The sequence below is a fragment of the Apiospora phragmitis genome, assembly GCF_038363925.1.
Source record: "Apiospora phragmitis strain CBS 135458 chromosome Unknown utg000010l:1.0-9815664.0:1.0-9183399.0, whole genome shotgun sequence".
NCBI classification, from domain to species: Eukaryota; Fungi; Ascomycota; class Sordariomycetes; order Amphisphaeriales; family Apiosporaceae; genus Apiospora; species Apiospora phragmitis.
In genome coordinates this window covers 3,273,465-3,293,890 of record NW_027117409.1, presented here as the reverse complement: position 1 = coordinate 3,293,890, position 20,426 = coordinate 3,273,465, and the positions used below count along the sequence as shown (strand labels likewise).

The 20,426-nt window shown below is 52.0% G+C and overlaps 10 protein-coding genes across 10 annotated transcripts; 5 read left to right on the top strand and 5 right to left on the bottom strand.

The window, feature by feature from the left end:
- Positions 1-1,393: 1,393 nt before the first annotated feature.
- On the bottom strand, positions 1,394-2,809 carry PG994_010797 (glycoside hydrolase family 5 protein; the record flags this gene model as incomplete). The annotated part of the gene is made up of 3 exons (XM_066862206.1): positions 1,394-2,149; positions 2,211-2,297; positions 2,363-2,809. The coding sequence occupies 3 exons, from the start codon at positions 2,807-2,809 to the stop codon at positions 1,394-1,396; spliced, it is 1,290 nt and encodes a 429-aa protein (XP_066711316.1).
- Positions 2,810-3,887: 1,078 nt separating this feature from the next.
- PG994_010796 (uncharacterized protein) lies at positions 3,888-5,711 on the bottom strand (the record flags this gene model as incomplete). Its single annotated transcript, XM_066862205.1, has 5 exons — positions 3,888-4,230; positions 4,288-4,567; positions 4,653-4,818; positions 4,859-5,216; positions 5,374-5,711. 5 exons carry the CDS (start codon positions 5,709-5,711, stop codon positions 3,888-3,890), a joined length of 1,485 nt encoding a protein of 494 aa, XP_066711315.1.
- Positions 5,712-6,692: 981 nt separating this feature from the next.
- Positions 6,693-8,187, top strand: PG994_010795 (translation initiation factor eIF4A; the record flags this gene model as incomplete). Its single annotated transcript, XM_066862204.1, has 4 exons — positions 6,693-6,729; positions 6,917-7,060; positions 7,121-7,479; positions 7,534-8,187. 4 exons carry the CDS (start codon positions 6,693-6,695, stop codon positions 8,185-8,187), a joined length of 1,194 nt encoding a protein of 397 aa, XP_066711314.1.
- Positions 8,188-9,325: 1,138 nt separating this feature from the next.
- Positions 9,326-10,198, top strand: PG994_010794 (uncharacterized protein; the record flags this gene model as incomplete). Its single annotated transcript, XM_066862203.1, has 1 exon — positions 9,326-10,198. The coding sequence occupies one exon, from the start codon at positions 9,326-9,328 to the stop codon at positions 10,196-10,198; it is 873 nt and encodes a 290-aa protein (XP_066711313.1).
- A 548-nt stretch (positions 10,199-10,746) lies between these two features.
- On the bottom strand, positions 10,747-13,237 carry PG994_010793 (uncharacterized protein; the record flags this gene model as incomplete). Its single annotated transcript, XM_066862202.1, has 7 exons — positions 10,747-10,863; positions 10,971-11,497; positions 11,589-11,991; positions 12,030-12,575; positions 12,632-12,746; positions 12,845-13,049; positions 13,138-13,237. The coding sequence occupies 7 exons, from the start codon at positions 13,235-13,237 to the stop codon at positions 10,747-10,749; spliced, it is 2,013 nt and encodes a 670-aa protein (XP_066711312.1).
- A 634-nt stretch (positions 13,238-13,871) lies between these two features.
- PG994_010792 (uncharacterized protein) lies at positions 13,872-14,714 on the top strand (the record flags this gene model as incomplete). The annotated part of the gene is made up of 1 exon (XM_066862201.1): positions 13,872-14,714. One exon carries the CDS (start codon positions 13,872-13,874, stop codon positions 14,712-14,714), a length of 843 nt encoding a protein of 280 aa, XP_066711311.1.
- A 337-nt stretch (positions 14,715-15,051) lies between these two features.
- Positions 15,052-15,309, top strand: PG994_010791 (uncharacterized protein; the record flags this gene model as incomplete). The annotated part of the gene is made up of 1 exon (XM_066862200.1): positions 15,052-15,309. One exon carries the CDS (start codon positions 15,052-15,054, stop codon positions 15,307-15,309), a length of 258 nt encoding a protein of 85 aa, XP_066711310.1.
- Positions 15,310-15,568: 259 nt separating this feature from the next.
- Positions 15,569-16,090, top strand: PG994_010790 (uncharacterized protein; the record flags this gene model as incomplete). Its single annotated transcript, XM_066862199.1, has 1 exon — positions 15,569-16,090. The coding sequence occupies one exon, from the start codon at positions 15,569-15,571 to the stop codon at positions 16,088-16,090; it is 522 nt and encodes a 173-aa protein (XP_066711309.1).
- Positions 16,091-16,532: 442 nt separating this feature from the next.
- On the bottom strand, positions 16,533-17,289 carry PG994_010789 (uncharacterized protein; the record flags this gene model as incomplete). Its single annotated transcript, XM_066862198.1, has 3 exons — positions 16,533-16,772; positions 16,861-17,052; positions 17,131-17,289. 3 exons carry the CDS (start codon positions 17,287-17,289, stop codon positions 16,533-16,535), a joined length of 591 nt encoding a protein of 196 aa, XP_066711308.1.
- Positions 17,290-18,049: 760 nt separating this feature from the next.
- On the bottom strand, positions 18,050-19,762 carry PG994_010788 (PWI domain-containing protein; the record flags this gene model as incomplete). Its single annotated transcript, XM_066862197.1, has 5 exons — positions 18,050-18,157; positions 18,243-19,205; positions 19,271-19,435; positions 19,502-19,592; positions 19,659-19,762. The coding sequence occupies 5 exons, from the start codon at positions 19,760-19,762 to the stop codon at positions 18,050-18,052; spliced, it is 1,431 nt and encodes a 476-aa protein (XP_066711307.1).
- Between the last annotated feature and the right edge of the window lie 664 nt (positions 19,763-20,426).

The following is a 20,426-nucleotide window of genomic DNA, read 5'->3' as shown; positions in this document are numbered from 1 at the left end:
CACAGACGACTAGATTGGTGCTTGCTTGGTTGCTGGCTGCTGCTATCGTCGGAAGCAGTGGCAGTAGTAGCCGTAGGTTAGCACAGTAGAGGCCGTGGTAGTATGACGGGGCAACCAGGTTGGGAGCTCTGGCAGCCTGGCGGGGTCTTTTTCACTACTTTAGGGGGCTTTTCGTGGGTCGTCTCCTTTTGAAGGTCTGGTCTTTTACTGGAGATTGGACTATTATATGTGTGATTGGGAGTGGAAGGCCAACAGGAAACCTTATGATGCACGCTCGAGTGGGGGCCCCCTTCAACCCTTTAGGTTGGCCGAGACCTGTGCTACTCTCACTGTCTGTGTGTCAGTCCGTCCGAGAAGGGTGAAGGGGTACGAAACAGCTACTAAGGCAATGCCATCGCCAACATGATATAAAATGTTACCTCGCAAACATGGCTTGAGGTTATGTTATATATTGATTGGCACTACACAAGTTACACTTGCTATATTGATTGTCGCGACATCCAGAACACTTGACCACCAGTGCCACCCAATCCCAGCCCGGCTCGGTCTGTCTGTCTGTCATGGATGTCGTAGTACTTACTCTATAATAGACTGTGCCACCATCCGCCCTGTCTCAGCCGTCTCGACTGGTTTTGTACATGACGAGCTTGCAGATAGATGATCAAATAGGTGGTCGCATTTCCATTCCATTCCACTCGCAGCTGCTTTTTGGAGGCGGCTTTTGCCTCCCATTGGCCAACCCGACCAAATCATTCACCGAAAACAAGTACGCGATGACCGACATGCAATCGCATGCAGTCAACAACGGGGAACTGGACCTGTGCCCCCATCATACGAGTTTCCAATTATATCAATGAATGCTTCTCCCAGTCGATTATGTATCTGTATTTATTTACCGGATGCACCTGGTTTCCCAAGTGCACCAAATTACGCAAAGATAGGCCCTATGGACACACTAATCTACCACTATGGCGCCCCCAAGGGTTTCGCCTATTGCGTTTATCGCCGATGCGCAGCTTTGGGCGAATAGGACGGTCTGATATGAACTACCGCGTGAGTAAGTTCGATCAGCAGAGGGATCGCAATGTATATAGAGTTTGATTGGCTCGATTGCCCATTGGCCTTACGGGTCTCTTCACTGCATCACTTCACGGACGTCAGCACTTCTGGTCAGCAGGACATGCTGATAAGTCCGTGTTTGCGTGTACCGCGGAGTATAGCTGCAGCCCAGGGAGATCTGTGCAATGCATGCGGGCATGGGCGGATAATGCTGCCTGCTTATGAGGTTCGAAGCTTTCTTCTAGAAACTGAGTTGAGATATGTACTGATATCAGGGCCGTAGTGATCACTTGCATACAAACCACCCCTGTTTACATCGTCTTTGTCCTGGCCACTAGTTCCCGAAGTACTTCTTGCAGAAATCAAAGCCAGCAGGCGTGTCCAATCCTGACGCGCTGTTGGGAATGAAGTTGTACGGCGAACTGATGGCCAGCTGGTAGTCCCATCGCGGGTTGTTCAGTTGGGTCTTCCAAGTCCAGAAGATCCAACCGTTGGTCTTCTCGTAGAGCCGCTGCTGCGCTCCCCACCACTGCTGATAGAAGGGATAGTTCTGGCTTTGGTGCGGGTCGAAATCGGAGTTATTTTCTATGCTGGCCTTGACCGTGAGGCTGAACTCGCCGACGACCTTGGGTGTGTCGCCGTCCGTCAGGCGGTCGTCGTCCTTACACGTGTACCACATGTAGTCGGCCTGCTTGGCGTTGTCTTTCTGTGGGATGGCGTCGCCTACGTAGTTATGGTCGTCGAACATGACGCGGCTATCGGACGGTAGGTTGGACTTCGGGTTGCCAGAGTCCCACAAGCCGTCCATGAACTGAACATGGAGGCGGTCGGCCTGGTTGACGTTCATGGAATCCTCGACGGCCCGGACGGCCCGCAGTGCCTGGGGATAGTAAACCTGAGTCAAGGTATCTTTTTCTTGCTGGGATCGGGCGTTGCCCCTTTCGGGCTCGTTGACTACTTCGATCACGCCGACCGCCTTCTTGTACGACGGTGTGTTGTAGATACGCTGCGTCATCCAGGTCAAGAACCTAGAGGCTCGATCATAGTTGTACTGGCTGAAGAACCCGGGCAAATACTGTTGTGTAAGGCACTACCCACCGATACCAGCAAGCATACATACTCTTTTGCTGCATCTGAACACCAATACTTACTTGACCTGTGAAGGCGTCGCCCAACTTCTGCGCGCCTGGTGCACCGTGAAGATCGATGATCACGAACATGCCGAGGTCGGCAGCCTTCTGTACAACGGCATCAAGGTACTTCAGGGCGATCTTGGGGAAATGCTCGCTGGAGTCCACAATACCCCGATAGATCCAGTACCCCATGGGATACGGATGGTGTTGAGACCGGCATCGTGGATCTTCTGGACATCATTTGGGATGATCCAATCCCGGTAATGGTTGTCGAATGCTGTGTCTGCCTTGGACTGGCCCAGTCTGGATACACAGTCGAATTCGGAGCATGCGGCCGGCTCTGTGTCTGTGATGCAGCCCATGTTGCGCCATTCCGGCGTCATCATCCACGGTTCAGAGACAAGCCACCCCCCAAGGTTGACTCCGCGGATCTTAGATGGAAGATTCACCCGCTTGTCGAGGCCGGCGGTGCTCCTGTTGAACGCCTCCAGGTCGCGCTCCCACGGCAGCCAAGCGCGAACGCCCGCCGTAGCAACCGCCAGGAAAAAGAGACCAACCAAGCAAGAAGTCGGGATTATGTAGATGATGTCAAGTCCTGGCTTGTGTCTCTCTAACATGCACAATCCTAGCTAGATTCGACACGGGCTATGTATGTAAACAACTACACATTAGTAAGTCTTCATTTCGAGGAACGAGAGATGCCCGGCTAAAATTATGCTACGTCTTCTAGCTGTTGCTTACTACATTGCAGATGCTTGCTACCTTCCCAATGTGGCCATTGAACGGTGAGAATATACCGCCCGCAGACGGCTCACTTCCGTGTATTTGCTTTTTACGAGACAGCTTGCACGTTATCGAAGCTGAAAAGCAGGGCTTCGGGAATTGGTCAGTTCTAGTCAGCTACATCTTCTAATGATGTATTTATAGACTACTGTCGCACCTCTACTTACGACTATGGCCAGATGAGGCATCTACCTACACATTAGTCAGAACTTGTTGTCATCAAATATAATGGTATTGGCCAATACAACTAATATTCAAGCTCTTTCGGGTATAGTTTTGAAAGACGTAGACTGGTTTGCTCCCCCTTTATGCAGGCGCCACTTCTGTAGGACGAGCAATCCAAACCCCGACACCAGCCAATAAGGCGACCATCGTCATCATGAGGAACCGCCAACATCCGGCCAAGTCATGCCACCACCTCAAGATGCAGCATTTTGCCCAATACGAGATCATATCGAGTGAGAATTAGTCCGAATGGAACCGTTGTCGGGCCGCCTTCGTCATCTACTGGCAGTCTTACGATGGGCGAAGTCCCGGGACTATTTTATCATGCCGACTGCTGACATCCTATACCCATTGCTTACTGGGGCCCAATGGAGTCATCTAGCCCTGTTAATTCGATATTGGATATTCTTAAGCTTCAACTTCGTATCAAACATGCAAGTGTAGTCCTACAACATTATCAGAAGCTGTAAGCTCTCTTGTTTACTATGTGACCACATTACCCCAGCGCAGGGGACGGATGACCCATGGCAGTGAACGGCGCAATTTCCAGCCAGGCCTATTCGCTATACAGGCCGCGGAGCCCCAGCAGCCACGGATAACTCGGTTCATGCCCGCTAATGTTCATTCTCTAATAGCTGAAAAACTGTGCAATGCCAAATCCAAAGACGGCTGGTTTGAGGCATTTACTCAAGGGATTTCGTCGTCATCGCCACCACCAAATCCAAAACTGAAGCCGCCTCCACTCGTGCCCGACTGATCATCATGGAGACCAACCGCTTCTTCCCATGTCCGTTTTTTCCCATTGGAAATTCGTTGCATTTCAGCGAGAGCCTGGTCTAGAAGTTCAGGCTGCTCTGCTCTCAGCCGTTCAACAAACAAGTCGTACGGGCTTTCGATCTCTTTCCCGAACCCCGTGACTTGATCAGGCTTATGCTTCAAGAAAGACAGAACACGTGCCAGATGCTTTTGCGAATTAGTGACGAAATTCTGCGTGAGGGCAATCCCCGCCTCAAGATTAATGACCAGGTGCCTATCAGGAGGTCAGTATCATATAACACATTCGTCATGGACAGTAGATCGAACTTACCACCACCCGCTTGGGACGTAAAGCATTTCCCCCGTATGGCAGATGCCTTCGATGCAGCCAGCTTCTCTTCTGGCATCTGCATGGAAGGTGAGCAAGTACTCGGCTATGCTGAGAGGACTCGTCACTTCGCTGCTATCCTCGGAAACAAAGACACCAGGGGGGGTCGCAACACTTGGCGGGAACATGAGCCAGTATTTCGATCCCTGGATCACAGCATTCCATGCATTAGTTGCATTTGGGTCTTTGTGGAAAGTCGATCCGCTGCGCTCCGGGCCAACGACTGTTCAGGTCATATCAGCATCCACCATACGACACTATAATCCCGTGGTATACCACAAGAAACACATCCGAGGAGTTCTACTTACTTAGCCAACGGTATGCTGGTCGCTCCTGTCCGAGTAAGTGGAAGAGGTCTTCTCCAAAACACGCTGGAGGCCAGTAGGCAGAGTTCTCTCCTTGACCGACCTGCAAGTGCATCTTCTCTGCAAACCTCCTGTCAAACAGATACAGCGGACTCTCGTCATTGCTATTCTGCATGTAGGTATTGTATGTAGAGAAAGGGCCAGTCTACAGCCTCGGCACGAAACTCAACATCTGAGTACATTTTGTTGAGGGTATCAATGCTCCAGTGATTGTAGACCGGCCATTTTTGGATAAAGTCGGTGAGGATGAATGGCTTCTCGCTCCAGTTGTCCAGGTACTCTTTCTGTGTCAGATCCCTCAGTCTTGTGATTTGATTCCCAGCGGGTATAGCCGAAACATAATTCTGCAGGACAATTTGACTGCAGGCGAATGGCCGATGGAGTACATCAGAGAAGACATTACTGCAGTCGATTGTCGCACGTGCTTTTGGGGGCAGTTGAAGTAATGTGCTTCTCCATGTGCCCTTCCAAGATGGCAGGTTCGAAGAGGGCTTTCCTTCATGGGATCTGTACAAAAGTCAACATCTAAGCATGTAGGCAATAATTCAAGGGGCTGGCGCAACCCCCTATGAGCAAGAGATCCTACGTGAGTCATCCTCGACCACTAAGCTGCGCCAAATCACAGCATATTTTTTGCATCAAGAGTCATACACATGTTACTTACTCCAAGAAAATCGGCTTCCATAAGTCATCCAGGTGGCAGAAGGCGTAAAGAAAACGGCATGTGGCACCGAGAATTTTCAACGACTCCGTGTCCAGCAGTTCGAGGACCTGTAGGATCATCTCATCCGGCAGACAGCCAAGGAAACCCAGAGACGCTCGCGCCGATGGGCCAGTGGCAAAGTATTGGTTGCCCATGGGTTTGACACCCAGAGGATGAACAGGAATGGACTCTGCTGTTGACTCAACTTCTGGCTCTTGGATGGTGACAACTCTAGGCTCTCTGGGTGCTGCAGTGACATGGCCGCCGCTGGCCAGCCTCGAGTCCTGTGAAAGCAGCATTGTTCCCCCTCGCCCTCCCCCCGTGTTGTTGAATAACAAAGAGCAGGTAGTGGTCGATGTCTACAGGGCGCGAGTAGGCTATACTACTGTAGAGTTGGGTTTCTAACGACTTACAGTATACTACAAGATGTATACCGATTAGAAGGAAGGTACTATTAAGGAACGATGATGCAATCAAGCCTCAGTGGCTGTAAATGTTCAATAGAGAAACAAAACAAAAGCGACATTGACTACCACATAGCCAACTAAACAAAAGATACTGGGATTTAGTTGTGACTGTCCTGTGAGTGTCCTCTGTATCTGTCTGCTCTCTCAATTCTCCGACCTCATGAGCCAGCCCATTTTCGGACCGTCTCACCACCTGAGAAAAAAGACTTGAACGATTTTCCAACTTTTTGCACCCCACCAACCAAGAATAATCGCACCACAATTACAGCATTGCCCTTTCACGCAGTGTGGCGTGCCTGAGCAGAACCTGAGTGCCTAGTCCCAGTGGCCCAAACAGCCTAACCGTCCAGTGAGTGTGGTGGGGCAGCCAGAAAAATCCCATTTCCCCACTAAAACATTGAATGGAAAGAGGATGTGGTCCGTGCGTCGCGCCAAGGCCCCATTGACTGGAGCTTTTTTCGCCCAGTGCTGAACAGAATTCTAAATATTCGAGGCATCTTAAGAGAATTTTTTGCTGCTCCCTCTGCTTGCCCCCCCTTCACAAGTTCTCTTACCCAACAACAACCTAAAATACCAAAGACAAGACAAATCAACCAACTAGATTTGTACAGCTCTCACTACTCGAGAGCGTCTCTTCTGGTTTCTTTCACTTCTTCCAGTTCTTTTCAGTTCTCAGCAACTGTTGTCGCAGGACCTTCTTCGCTTCAAGCGAGACATTCTGCGCAATCTAACCCCGCCACCACAAATTCATCATCACCAGTCGCTTGATCCAGCAGGTCGGGATCAAGCACTTTTCTCTACCCAACCACAATCATGGCTGCCGATAAGGGTCTGGAGGATATTCCGGACAGTAAGTCACCGCCAATAGCATTTTGCTCTCTCTTTTTTTTTGTCTCGATTGCTGCGCGGCGATTTCCATGTGTCCAAGAGGTGGTTCGTGGGATTTTTGCCGCGGGGTTATTTGGCGGTCAAAGAGACACTGTTCACAATTATCGAACATTCGTCTACTCCATGCTAACATCTATGCTCTCTTCCAGCCCAGATCGAGTCTAACTACGATGAAACCGTCGACTCTTTCGATGAGATGGCCCTGAAGGCCGAGCTCCTTCGTGGTATCTACGCCTACGGTTTCGAGCGCCCTTCTGCTATCCAGCAGCGCGCCATCATGCCCGTTATCAAGGGTAAGCATACACTACACTCCCGAAATTAACATGTCAAATATTAACATTGTTCGCCGCCAGGTCACGATGTCATTGCCCAGGCCCAGTCTGGTACTGGCAAGACTGCTACTTTCTCCATCTCGACTCTCCAGAAGATCGACCCCGCCGTTAAGCAGTGCCAGGCTCTGATCCTTGCGCCCACTCGCGAGCTGGCTCAGCAGATCCAGAAGGTTGTTATCGCCATTGGTGATTTCATGCAGATTGAGTGCCATGCCTGCATTGGTGGTACCAGCGTCCGTGACGATATGAAGGCCCTCCAGGATGGTCCTCAGGTCGTCGTCGGTACCCCCGGCCGTGTCCAAGACATGATCCAGCGTCGTTTCCTCAAGACCGACAGCATGAAGATGTTCGTTCTCGACGAGGCCGATGAGATGCTTTCTGTAAGTTGTCCTGGCGCAATGCCTAAAGACCCAGGTATGCTAACCTGCTTGTAGCGTGGTTTCACCGAGCAAATCTACGACATCTTCCAGCTTCTCCCGCAGTCTACCCAGGTCGTCCTTCTGTCGGCTACCATGCCCCAGGATGTCCTTGAGGTCACCACCAAGTTCATGCGTGACCCCGTCCGCATTCTCGTCAAGAAGGACGAGCTTACCCTGGAAGGTATCAAGCAGTTCTACATTGCTGTTGAGAAGGAGGAGTGGAAGCTGGACACCCTGTCCGATCTCTACGAGACGGTTACCATTACTCAGGCCGTCATTTTCTGCAACACCCGCAGAAAGGTTGACTGGCTCACCGACAAGCTCACTGCCCGTGACTTCACTGTCTCCGCCATGCACGGTGACATGGACCAGGGTCAGCGTGATCTGATTATGAAGGAGTTCCGATCCGGCTCCTCGCGTGTCCTGATCGCCACTGATCTTCTGGCCCGTGGTATCGATGTCCAGCAGGTCTCGCTGGTCATCAACTACGATCTCCCGGCCAACCGTGAGAACTACATCCACCGTATTGGTCGTGGTGGTCGTTTCGGCCGAAAGGGTGTTGCCATCAACTTCGTTACGGCCGATGATGTCCGTATGATGCGCGAAATCGAACAGTTCTACAGCACTCAGATCGAGGAGATGCCCATGAACGTTGCCGACCTCATCTAAACCCGACACGCACACGGCGATACCCAACACCCCCATCTCGGTTGCATAGGGAATACAGTTTTCACTCTCGCGCGCGCATTGGTGGTGGCTCCTCTTTGAGAAGGGGCCGCCGCATGGTGGTTTGATAGACGGCGGTGAAGTCTTGTCTGTCTTTCGGGCGTTATACTGGGGAGTTTCCAGTAATGAATGACGGTCGTGACGGGCAAGAAAAAGTTTTGATGCATCTGGAGCTTCCGCCAAAGTACTAGGTGCTTAATAATGCACAAGGGAAGCACGATCTATGGTCCTGCAAGGATTTGCCGACTAGAATCGTTCTGCCTTCTCATTCGTCTCTGTACCTAGGCCAGAAGCTTTTTTCTCTTGCGAATAAATGTCCTAAAAAACTACGTAATCTCTTCTATCCGCTTGCAAGTGACTGATGCGTTTGAGTGAGTGGTTCCTTGCCCTCTGTAATTTCTCACCATTTGCATTCTGTAGGTTGTTTACATGCAGTCGACCACCGAAGGTGTTGTGGCTCCTAACTTCAGTATTCTACAATAGGTGAGACTTTCTAAATTCGTCAAGCCCGTTGCGGATGGGAAATGCTTACCTATACTTACATCAATAATACATGCACATGTCATCAACCACACTGGACGAGTACAACCAAGGTCCCTTTTTATTAATTGAAGCATACACGCCTTTTGCTCAGTTACCGGGAAGGTGCAACTCACGACCCAGCTGATACTGGCACCTGCCGTCAACCACCTACTACTACCTTCCACTTCCCATTTCCTTTGGGAGGTAGGTATGGAAGGTTCAAAGTTGGGCAAGAAGTGGGCAAGAACTAACAATGCATACCTTCGTACTAGGCAAGCGCTTGCCTGTTTTCATGAAACATGCCAGCAAGTAAACGGCTGCGTCGTCCCACCTCTCCTCTCTCCATCTCTCCCACTCCAGGTGAACAAATCCATTCATCACCTGGTTGCTCTTAGTTCTATCTCCGACATAGTCACCCATCCAAGGCAGGCATCAAGAACCTCCAAACTACTACGTCATCCTACTGCTCCCTCTGTGTGCACTCACATGCCACTTTTGTCCGTCTGTCATCTGTCTCTGGTCGTATCACTCACCCAGCCCTCTGTGGCGAAGCTACGCCATGGCTTCTTTGAATAAAGGCAAAGCAGGGGGTAGGCTGGATAGAGTAAGAAAGGCAACTGGCAGTTCCGCCAAGTCTGGTAAACTAGCGGGGTTGATATCCTTTGGACAATCTCAACAAATCAATGCGTTGCAAGGCAAGTCCAACTTGAGTGATTCGAAAATCCACGCATTAGAGGATTCGCTCCAGAAACAGAAAGAAGCCCTCAGCAATGTGGTTGCTCTTGCAACCAAACGGCAAGAAGATGCCATGTTTAGATTGGACGCATTCGAGAGCCAAACAGGAGACGTCGAAAAGCGCCAGAAGGAGCTTGCCCAAGCACTGGACGACAACTTTTCGGCAATGTCTCGAGACTTCGAACGTCTGAGAAACACATTGGAGGATCACCGTTACACTTGGGACGCAGAAGGAGCGACTAATCGAAAGGCCATAGAGAACATGAAGCTGGATTCTGAAGAACAGCACCAAGCCAGTCGAATGAATATTCAACAGGTGCAGGTTCAATGCCAAGACATGCAAGATACGTTACAGGCTCTCAAGGCAGACATTGCGGACGCAAGACTCCATGGTGGTAAATTACACACCACGAAGCTCCCCAAAAGCCTGCAAACTGACCAGGACCTCACAGAAGCCACCTGTCCAGCAGCAGGCATCCCAACACCTGGAGAGGCAACAAATGCTCCAGATTATATCAAACGCCCACCTAAGGCCATTAGGAGATTCTTGCGACAGTTCGACAGGCATCAAGATGCTTATGATAATCAGAAACCAATGAACGAAGAGGATTTCTTGTGGGGGTTCATGGGCAACTGCACCCCTTGGTGGCCGAATTCCTGCAAGAAACGCTTATTAAGCGCTGCCCTCAATACGTAACGCTACGAGAAAAGCGTTGCAAGCCTCATCCTAAGAGCGGTGTGGTCCCTATCATCCTACTCAAAGGGTCCACCGGCAAGCCCCTTACAGGCGACATATTCTTCAGGGCACTAGATGGCATGGACATGACGTTCATTTCCGGGGAACTTTTGCGATTAGAGAACGGTGAGGTTTTAGGTGCCCATGATATATGCCGACACATGTTGCGAAGATAATATCGGATTTACATGTACACGTGATGGCAGAGGAGTGTGGGAAGAAAGGGGCTATTCGCAGTTCACGCCAACACGTTGCTTGTTTCTGGTCGTGGGTATCAACTTCCATGTGTGGTGTGCTTTGAATTCCTTAGCTAGCTGATTAGACCTCCCTTTTTCAACTGAGCCCTACTCAAAATTACAGACAATCAATCTAATATCTTCTGGCCCGATTCATAAGGGAAAGACAAAAACAGTTGTAATCACCGAAGTTCTGTTTTAGTAACTCTCGTAACGCCGCAGTATCCAAACCTGCTTCCATCAGTAGGATACATGGCAACGATACAAGCCTGATTATCTCCTTGGAATACCCTTTGCGATATCAGCGTTTTCTTCCAAGTCGCTATAGTGATTGATCCAACCCAGAACCTCTTTATGCCATACGAGGCTGTTTTCGTGCTTTAACACCCACTATTGTCACGGATTGTTCTTGTCAGCCAGCGATCCTTTCTGAGTCGTCCCGGAACGGAATTGGTATCCCTTGATTAGAAGAAGTAAAAGGGGAAGCAAAGCCTTACGTGGTTCTCATCGGGGAACATCAACAGCCGGCTCGGCACGCCTCTTGTCTGCAGCACGTTGAAGGCGGCGAGGCCCTCGGTGATGGGCAGGCGGTAGTCGAGCTCGCCGTGGATGATGAGCTGGGGCGTGGCCCAGTTCTCGGTGAAGCGGGCGGGGTCCCACTTCTCGTACATGGCGCGGTTGTCCCAGATGGTGCCGCCCATGTCGTGGATGACGAAGAAGAGCTCCTCGGTGGCCCAGTCGTTCATGGTGGAGAAGATTCCGTCGTGGCAGACGAGGGCCTTGAACTTGCGGCCGAGCGGGTGGCCCTGGATCCAGTTGACCATGTAGCCGCCGTACGAGGCGCCCAGGCCGACGGCGCGGTCCGTGTCGACGTACTCCATGTTCTTGGCGATGTACTCGAAGCAGTTCTCGAGGTCCTTGTAGGGGCGGCCGCCCCAGTCGCAGCCGATGGCGTCCGTCAGCTTCTGGCCATAGCCGGTAGAACCGGTCGGGTTTGGCATCACAGCTACGTAGCCAGCCTCGGCTACATTTCAGAAGGTGTCAGTAGGTACACGCTTAGAGTGTTGGGCTATTAGGATTGGATGTGTGAGCTGAGTTCTCGCAAGTCAACTTACCAAAGATGGCCGGGTTCCAACGTGTGCTCCACGAGTCTCCCCAAGCGCCCTGCGGGCCTCCGTGGATCAACATCGCCAGCGGGTATTTCTTGGAAGGGTCAAAGTTGGAGGGCTTCATGACCAGCGCATGAACCTTGTAGTCGCCGTCGCCTTGGAACCAGATGTCGGATACCTGTGACTTGGACAGACCGAAAGACTTGCCTTGCTTAGAGGCTGACGATACGAGCGACACGGCCGAGGCTTGCGGGTCTACAACCGAATATTCCGAACCATCGATCAAGGAGTTGGAATGGATCAGTAGCCGATCAGAGTCATCTCCCAAGTTGACAACGTCTCGTACCGAACCCTCATTGGTGATCTGCACAGGCAGCTTCTGAGCTGCCTTCAGGGCGATGAGGGCAGTCTGTAGAGCAAGGTGCGGCCATGATACTCAGCCGAGACGAACAAGTCGGAGTCGTCCTTGCTCCAGACGATTGCATCCGGTCGCTGGTCCCAGCTGCCTTCGCCGTCATCCGATTTGTAGAACTCCTGAACATTACTGAGATCCTTGATGTCGGGCACGACCATCAGGCGAGGTTTGTCCGACTCGTACTGTCGGTGGCGCATGCGCTTGAACGCGAGCTGCTTCCCATCGTGAGAGAAGACAGGCGTCATACTGTAGCCCTGCAGGTGGCCGGTCTTGATCTCCTGAGCTACGGGAGCTTTCTCGGTGAATGTTTTCAGGGGCACGTAATACACATTCGTTCTCGTGTAAATCGCCGGGTTGATCTCGGGATCGCTGGAGACGAAAGCCAGCCCCTGGCTGCCGATATCGTAGTCACTTGCGCCGCCAAAGGGAGGAAAGGGAGATTCGAGCTGGGTACCGGCCAGCGCGTTCACTAGGCCCGGCTCCTGCAGCTTCCACGAATCATTGTCCTTCTTGAGGGCACCGTACCAGATGGCCGACTTGTTCTCGGTTACATACGTATCCCAATGGCGCACGAAAAGCTTGGTATATACCCCTAGCCGAGGACAAGGGCTTCTTGTCATTGGCCGGATTGTACATCTCCACCTGAGGGCGTGGCGAGTGCAGAGCAAGCAATAGCCACAGTGTCCTGACCGATCTTGTGCGCCTTCAGATTGGATATTGAGCCGTCGAACGCTTGGATTTCACGGGGCCTGTAGCAGTCAGTACTCGTCTGCCGGGCTTCGGTCCCGTGGCCAACCAGGCACGGAAGGTGGATTTCCTCTATCATAAGAAAAGCAGATTCACATACTCGGATCCTGACTTGGTGGCATCGGCCACCACCAGGCTGGAGCCCTTATCCCCTTTCTTGACAAGGACAAACTCAGAGTCCGAGATCCATGTCGGCTCGTTGAAGGCAGCAGCATCCTCAAAGAAGGTGGTAGACTGGCCCGACTTGATGTCGAGGACCTTGAGAGCAGAGCTCTTTGACTGAGACTCAAAGGAATAGGTCGAGACTGAGAAGGAGACATATTAGCTGTAAATCCTCACTGTAATAGAACGAGAGAAGGGAGGCACGTGACGAAAGAAACGATATATACTGACCAGTGTAGAGAGCCAAGGTTCCGGTAGCGTTCGGTGTGGCCGAGGAGCGGCGCGGGGCCGAGAGCATGGCCTCGGGTGTGAACTTGGCCATGATGGTCATGGTTGAGTGATGCACTACGAGAGGAGGAAAACGGCAATGATGAGAGACGGGCGACCACTTATTTCTTCTGGCTAGGTGCCGAGTCAGACGAGATGACTGAATCAGCAAGAAGGAGGTTCGACGAAGCATAAATGGAGGGACCAAACAAAGTGCTACAGAAGTAGGTTCTGTAAGTGCATCTGCAACGTACCTTATTAACGTGTGACTGACAACCTATCAACACGAGATCCCGCCTCGTCCCCGATTCCCGCAGTGGAACCCCTGTGGCTCCGGGCCCAATGCATTAATACATTGGATTATTTCATAATGTGATTAGATGCATAGTACGGAGTAGACAGGTACCTACATAAACCCAAATGCACAAAACCCGCGGTGAGTCGTAACTACCTAACATGTAGGTACACAGTTCAAGAGCACCCAGTGCTATATCGAACCCTATCGTATACAGTCCTCGAGAGTAAGAAACTCACGCAGATCGGAGACATTGAAAGTTCAAAGTATGATCAACGCTTTATTATGGTAACGGAGATGTGTGAGTAGGTAATTGTATATAAGACCAAGTTTCAACCACCCTTGAGCTCCATCTTCCATGCGAACAACTAAACGTAACCAGAAGATGCGAAAGAATCACAAGATGCAAGATCGATCTCTTTCAGCCCCGCTCTCGAAGAAGGAAGAGGATAAGGAGGAATGCAGCGATGCTCCTGCCTGGATCACTTTTGCCGTTGCCGAGAATGGATGTGCTGCGGAAACTCCAACCAACGCACCTGCAACTGACAAAAGCACAGGAGCGAATCCTACGCCGGAACAGCCACCACCAGCCTACGAAGATTCGGGCTGTCGCTCCGTTGTAGCCCGCTGTGATGCCGCTCGATTCATGGCACGTGCAGGCCTACCACTTCTTACCAGACACTTCGATATGGTGATGGAGCTGATGCATAAAGTGCTTGACGAGCTATCCGAGACACTTGGGGGCTATTCCACGCTTGACCTGGTCGATACCGGCATTTATGAACGCATTTTTCAACTGTGCGGCCGTGCCGGCTTCTATATAAATGATGACCCATACGCAAAGGTCGGCCTGGACCTGGACCTGGCCAAACCACTCGTCCAGAGTGACATGGACAAGTACTTCAACGAAGTTGTCGAGGTGATTGGACTGGAGCGACCAATCGCGATAGCACAAGTCGTCGGTATCATGGTGAATGCCGTTACGAAAACCATGGACTGGATTATGGTGGAAAAGGAGTACAGAAGCTACCTCGCGGCGCAGGCATGGGCTCACTTCATCGTCTCCACGGTCAATCGCCAGGTAGGGCTGGTTTGCAACCGCCTGACTGAGGGCAAAGCACCTACGGCAACAGCTACGACGGCAGCTACGGCGGCACCTGCGAAGACGGCACCTGCGACGGTACGGAAGGAGCACAAGAGTACAATCTGGAAGCGTTTGTTCAACAGGATCTTGGGGAGGGTGTGATATTGGGGCAGGTAGATTCTTAGTCCCTTTTGTTGTTATTGTTGTTGTTATTGTTGCTGTATATAATATTAGACATCACAGGGTGTCTGGTTCCTTCCATTCCGTGGGGGCATATACTTAGGTAAGTACCCAGCTAAGTAAACGTCCTGAATCTCATTACTTATTTACAAACTCAGGACTTTCAACTTCTCCTCGAATACTTTCTTGCTTCTCAACTTAATGTCTAAGCCCTTGACACACCCAAGCCGAGCACACGCCTCATCATCCTCACTACCATCAACCACACTTCGGCCAACAACATCCTACTTCAAATCCTCGGCCTCTCTTCTTCTCCTAGATGTCCACACATCCCGGTCCACACATACACACAAGATGGACGGCTGGAACAAGGCCGGGGTTCATCGGCGGGGTCGCGCTGAACGTAACGATTATCATGTGCGTCCGCAAGGACAAGAGCAGTGGCAAGGGCAAGAAGGCCGAGGAGGGTTTGGCCAACCCTCAGCCCACCGTCGCCGGCGCCAGCAGCACATCGGCTGACGTGCGCAGCCTCAGTATGTTTCCTCGTACACAATCCTCCACAGTTGCCATGTTCTAATTGTTTCGTTGCAGAGTCTGAGATAGATGAGCTGGTCCGCGAAGGTAGCGTAACCTACCTATCCGGTCACGAGAAGAATTCCTTGTCCGGATCGCTTGTTTTCACCATGTGTATCAAGATGATGCAGACGGCATTAAAGCACGGCACCTCTTTATGGACTACCACGATTCAATATATGGCGGCATTGTAAATCCTGTTCGCCTGCGGCGGACGTGCCAGTAGCATTACCCTAACTTCAGGCTGGGATCACAAGCACACCATGTTATGGAAGTATGTGCCCCTCCGGCACACCGATGAGAGTGCCCAGAGCCTCGCCAAGGAGTTCGAACAACCCCAGGCCATCTACGCCGTACCCAAGGCGATGTTAGACGGAGCGGTCGCCGGCGTCAACACTACCACCGCCGCCGCCGCCGACATGCGGCGCCGTATATTTTCCGGCGAGGGGACACACACACACACGCACGCACACACACGCACAATGGACACCTGGACCAAGGTGGGGGTGATTGCCGGCGTGGCGGGCGGCGTGGGCGGCGTCGTTACGATCGCCGATTGCATCTGGAAGCGCGCCCGCAAGGGCATGGCCAAGAAGGCCGAGGAGGGAGAGGCCCGGGAGGGCGAGGCGGCCAAGATCGCCGCTATGACGGAGGCCATCGCGGCCGGCGCCGCGGCCTTCCAAAAGATGATGGACGCCGCCGTGGCCGGCGCCACCGTCGGCAATGACACCAAGCCCGAGGTGCACCGCCGGGTCGTCTCCGGCGAGGCCGGAGAGGCCGTATAGAGAGAAAGAGACACAGAGACACAGAGAGAGAACGAAAGAGAGAGAGAGAAAGAGGGAGAAAGATAGAAATATTATTTAAATAAATTGGTTCCTGGAGGAACCCCAACCACTAAATTGTCTTCTTGGTCAGGTGAATCGTCTTTTTGTTCAAATGATACGTCCTCTTATTGCAAATATACCTATACGAGCTACACCTACAAATTAAGCCTTAGATATGGGTAGCTCGTATAAAATGCGCGAAGACAATCATGTGTTGGTTAAGTCAGATCTCCCACCCCATCAGCTCGGCCCGTTCCCTTGCCATAACGCCAATTGCGTGCCAAATTCAAAAGGGTATCATTTTAATGCCATACTAACGCCATATACGCAAAGTCGAGATACAAGCGGACCACAGCCCAATTACTCCCAAGCCAAGAGGAAGAAAACCTGACGCATAATACAACTACTTGCGGGCAGCACCAAACTGAGTGCGCACTTTCTTAACCTCGCGACTATCAGTCTCGCTGTCCTCAGCAGCGGCGGCGGCAGCAGCCTTCTTCTTCTTACCCGCGCCCTTCTTCTCGGTAGCCGAGCCGGGCGTAGGGGCATCCGAGCCGGCGTTCTTCTCCTTGTTGGCAAACGATGTCGAGGCGGGCGTGGGAGCCGCGGGGGTCGAAGCACCAGAGGGCGTATCGGCAGCTTGCTGGAGGAGGGAGAAGGCATCATCCATGGTCAGTAAGAATTGAATGAAATAACAGGGTTCAGGTTGCCCCTCCATGGGGAGTACGTACATTGTTGGGGTTGTAGGATATCGAGGAGCGCGAGAACACGCGGTTCTGCTCTATCGCGCCGACCTTGCGGCGCTGGGCAGAGGTCGTTGTCAAGCCCTTGGTGTAGTTGTCGAAGCCCGTGAGGATGTTGCCGGCGGGGGTACTGTCGAGGTATTTGGTCTCCATATCGGCAATGCGGTTGTCAGTTCCCAGCTGTGAGACGATACACATTAGTATCTTGAATGGCCCAGAAGCATCGGAAAGAAAGCGACGAGGGAGGAACAGACTCACGATATTTCGACTGAGCTGGTTCCGGCGTTGCAGAAGTTCCTTGACTACCTGCTTCTCCTTCTCGTACTCGGCCATCTCCTTCTCCCGGTTGAAGGACTCATTGGCATTGGCACCGGCGCTACCAGCGGCCGATGCAGCTGTGTTTGACGTCTCAGTCATGATCGCAAGGGTATCGTGATGTTGTAGAGCGCATGAAATGACACGCAAGGCTGAACAACTGAATTGATGGTCCGAAGATTCGCGGCCTCGTTCTAGAAAGTAGAGGCTCACCAGAATTATGGAGACAACCTTAAATGCGCAAGGGCCCATGTTAATAATGCATGGCCAGGAACAGACCCAGCAGCCGAGATCGGCATAGGAGCACAATGTCGAACAGATGGGTAGCGCATACCGAGGTACGTTTTCATAAAATTGTATTACAAGATACAAGTTTGTGGTGCTGAGAAGCTTCTAACCTACTTGATGCTACCGATGCCAATCTCGAAGAGAATGCGTTTCAGCCCCAAGCAGACCGGCCTGGCAAGCTCCAAGGGGTTCCTACAAAAATAGTGTATATCCAACTTGCTTGTGACAGGGCCTACGGTATCTTGTACAACTTTATTGCTAGTATGCAGTGGCACAAGTGGCATAAGTGCCACAAAGGAGTGAGATCCTGAAGGTTGAAGTTAAGCAGATTAGGTGGAAAACGGGATCTCAGGGTGTCACGGACACAACTAAGTAAAACGGTCAACAATTCAGCTGTTCCGATTGAATGTCTGTCTATTTCGTGAATGAGGGCAAGCTGGGCCATACCAGGGAAGGTTTTGGTGACTTCTACATAAGCTAAGAAGAAGCCGACCGGGACATCAGAAGGATGAAGCAAACAACCGTCATAGGGGCGATGAGTTCTGCGAGCCAGTCATTGATTAGCCTCAACCATTCATAAGGTACTGCTGCTCGATGTTCTTCTCATCTTCATAATCCTCTCCTTCAAAAGCTTCTCGCGCAGTTCACTAGCTCGCTGCTGAGGGGTCTTTGTGTTGTTGGTCTGATGGACAGAGTCAAGAGGTCAGTTTTTTTCAACCCAAGCACTGTAGCATAGATATGAAGAAGCCCTATTAAGAAGAACGAACCTCCTCTGTCGCTGGAGCCGCCGCCTCGGATTGCGTAGGTCGATTTGCGCTATTGTCATCTTCCGAAATATCAGCTTTTTTGTCACCGGTAGGAGGGGTCTCGGAAGGTTGTCTCCGCTTCTTTGATGTCGGTCCATCACTGCCTCTGCTCCGGCTTCTGCTGCGAGTGCTGGAGCGCCTCAGTCGCCCAGGCGAGCGACTGCGGCTAATGAGCTCCCGGACGGGCTTGCTACGTCGAGGACTGCGACTGCGTGAACGGGAGTACGACGAAGACCGAGACCGGCGCGACACTCGGCGATTGCCCCGAGGAGCAGATCGTGACCGGCTTCTCGAGCTGGAGTATCTGCGTCTTTTGGGTGCTGGCGAATATCTGCTGCTGCTGCCGGACTCGGAAGCGCTATCAGGGGACGACGAATTTCTCCAACGGTTGCCCCTTCGAGCCTTGTCATCTCTGCCTCTGGACCTTGACCGCTTATGCACATCTCGGCGACGAGGTGGCGATCCACGGGGTTGCTGACTCCGCCGTGGTGGGGTGACGGACCGAGCGCTCACCCGTCTGCTACCACTCCGACTCCGAGAAACTGAACGAGAACGCGAACGAGAACGCGATCGAGACCGCGATGTTGTGTCTCGGGAGCCGGCAGACACCGATCGAGTTGGTGACCGACCGCGACGAGCGCCACGTCGGTCTTGCGGGACGTATCGGTCACGGTCGCCACGGTAGGAGCCTCTACGAGGCGGCGAGAAAGATCGGTCCCGGCCGCGCCCGAAGCCTCTGTTGCGATCCTCGAAAGCCCTGTCGCCTCCTCGTCTATTGCCGCCTCGCCAGTTGTCACCGCCACGGCCACCCCGGAAGCCTCGATCGCGTCTTTCCCGTTCTCGGATGTCAGCCAGCTCACGGTCGCGTCGTTCTTGGTTTTCGCGTCGTACACGAGCCTCTTCCGCAGCCTTCTCAGCTTCGATCTGCGGTGACGGTCAGTATTTGCTTTGATCAGCAGGTCTTGTTACGCGGGTTTGTCGCAACTCACCTTCTCTTGAATGAGCTCGGCTTTCTTGGCTTCGAGTAGTTCTTTCGGGACGCCTTGGGGACTACCCTGGGCACTCAGAAACAACTTCCAGAGCTCTTTACAGAAAGGCGCGGTGTCTTTATCGAGGAACCCAGTAAGCTGGATCTGCATTGATTTGATGTCCGGCTGCAGGTGCGGATTGTCAGCTCGATGTTATCGTAGTCAAGTCTAGAAGGGGGAGGAAGTGCATACGTAACGAGAGCCCTCGACTAAGTTAAAACAGAGCTCGGTAACCACATCGTCCTCAGACCCAAGGATTTCGGAGATTCGACTTGCGATCCATCTATAGGAAGAGGAGGGTGGTTAGTAATTGGTACGAATTGCTCGGAGTGCTGGAAGACGCGCTCACTTCTTCATGACCTGCAGGTTCACCTTCTGCATGTCGACTTTCTGATTGAATTCGGGCGGGAATTTGGTAGCTCGCAAGAGCTTCATGTCCACGCTGGAAGCCATTTTCCGGTATTGGCTTGTGGCAGGTTGGCGGGTTCTTGTGCGTTCGCCGACGCAATAGGAATCCCTTTTGTTCGAAAAGTAAGGCAAGTAATGTCAGAATATGGAATTCGCGGTGAATATGTGTTGGGTAGCGTGGTCGCCGGGGTCGGGGAGGTAAAGAAAATGACGTTTTTAAGAACAGCTTGGAGAAGATTTCTAAAGGCCCAGGTGTGTCCGCTCTCAGACTGTGTAGGGACCCGTGCAAGGTTGCAATAGAATCCCTTAGGCCTGTAGAGCGGGGCTCGCCAGCACTAAAGCCAGTAGCCAGGGCAAAAGAGCGGGCAGTTTATTTAGGGACCAAGGGATGTCTGGGGTTGCTGGTTGCTGAGCTCCTCCCCACATCACCTAGCAGTACCAGTATGTTCCATTCGCCCATACCTCAAATAGATCTACTGACATTGGGGTTTCCAGCTTGAGAAAGGTCTGCTGAGTGCATTTTATTTGGAGGAGCCCGAGGGCATTATATCAGTGGGATAAACATTACGCCAATGGCACTAAATGCTCCCTGATCCGTACTGTACAGTACGGCATAATATGATGGGAGCAGCGCTTTCGCCATTAAGGGGATAATACATTCGTATCTCATAATACCACCGTTAACCCATCAAGTAGACCCATGTGAAAT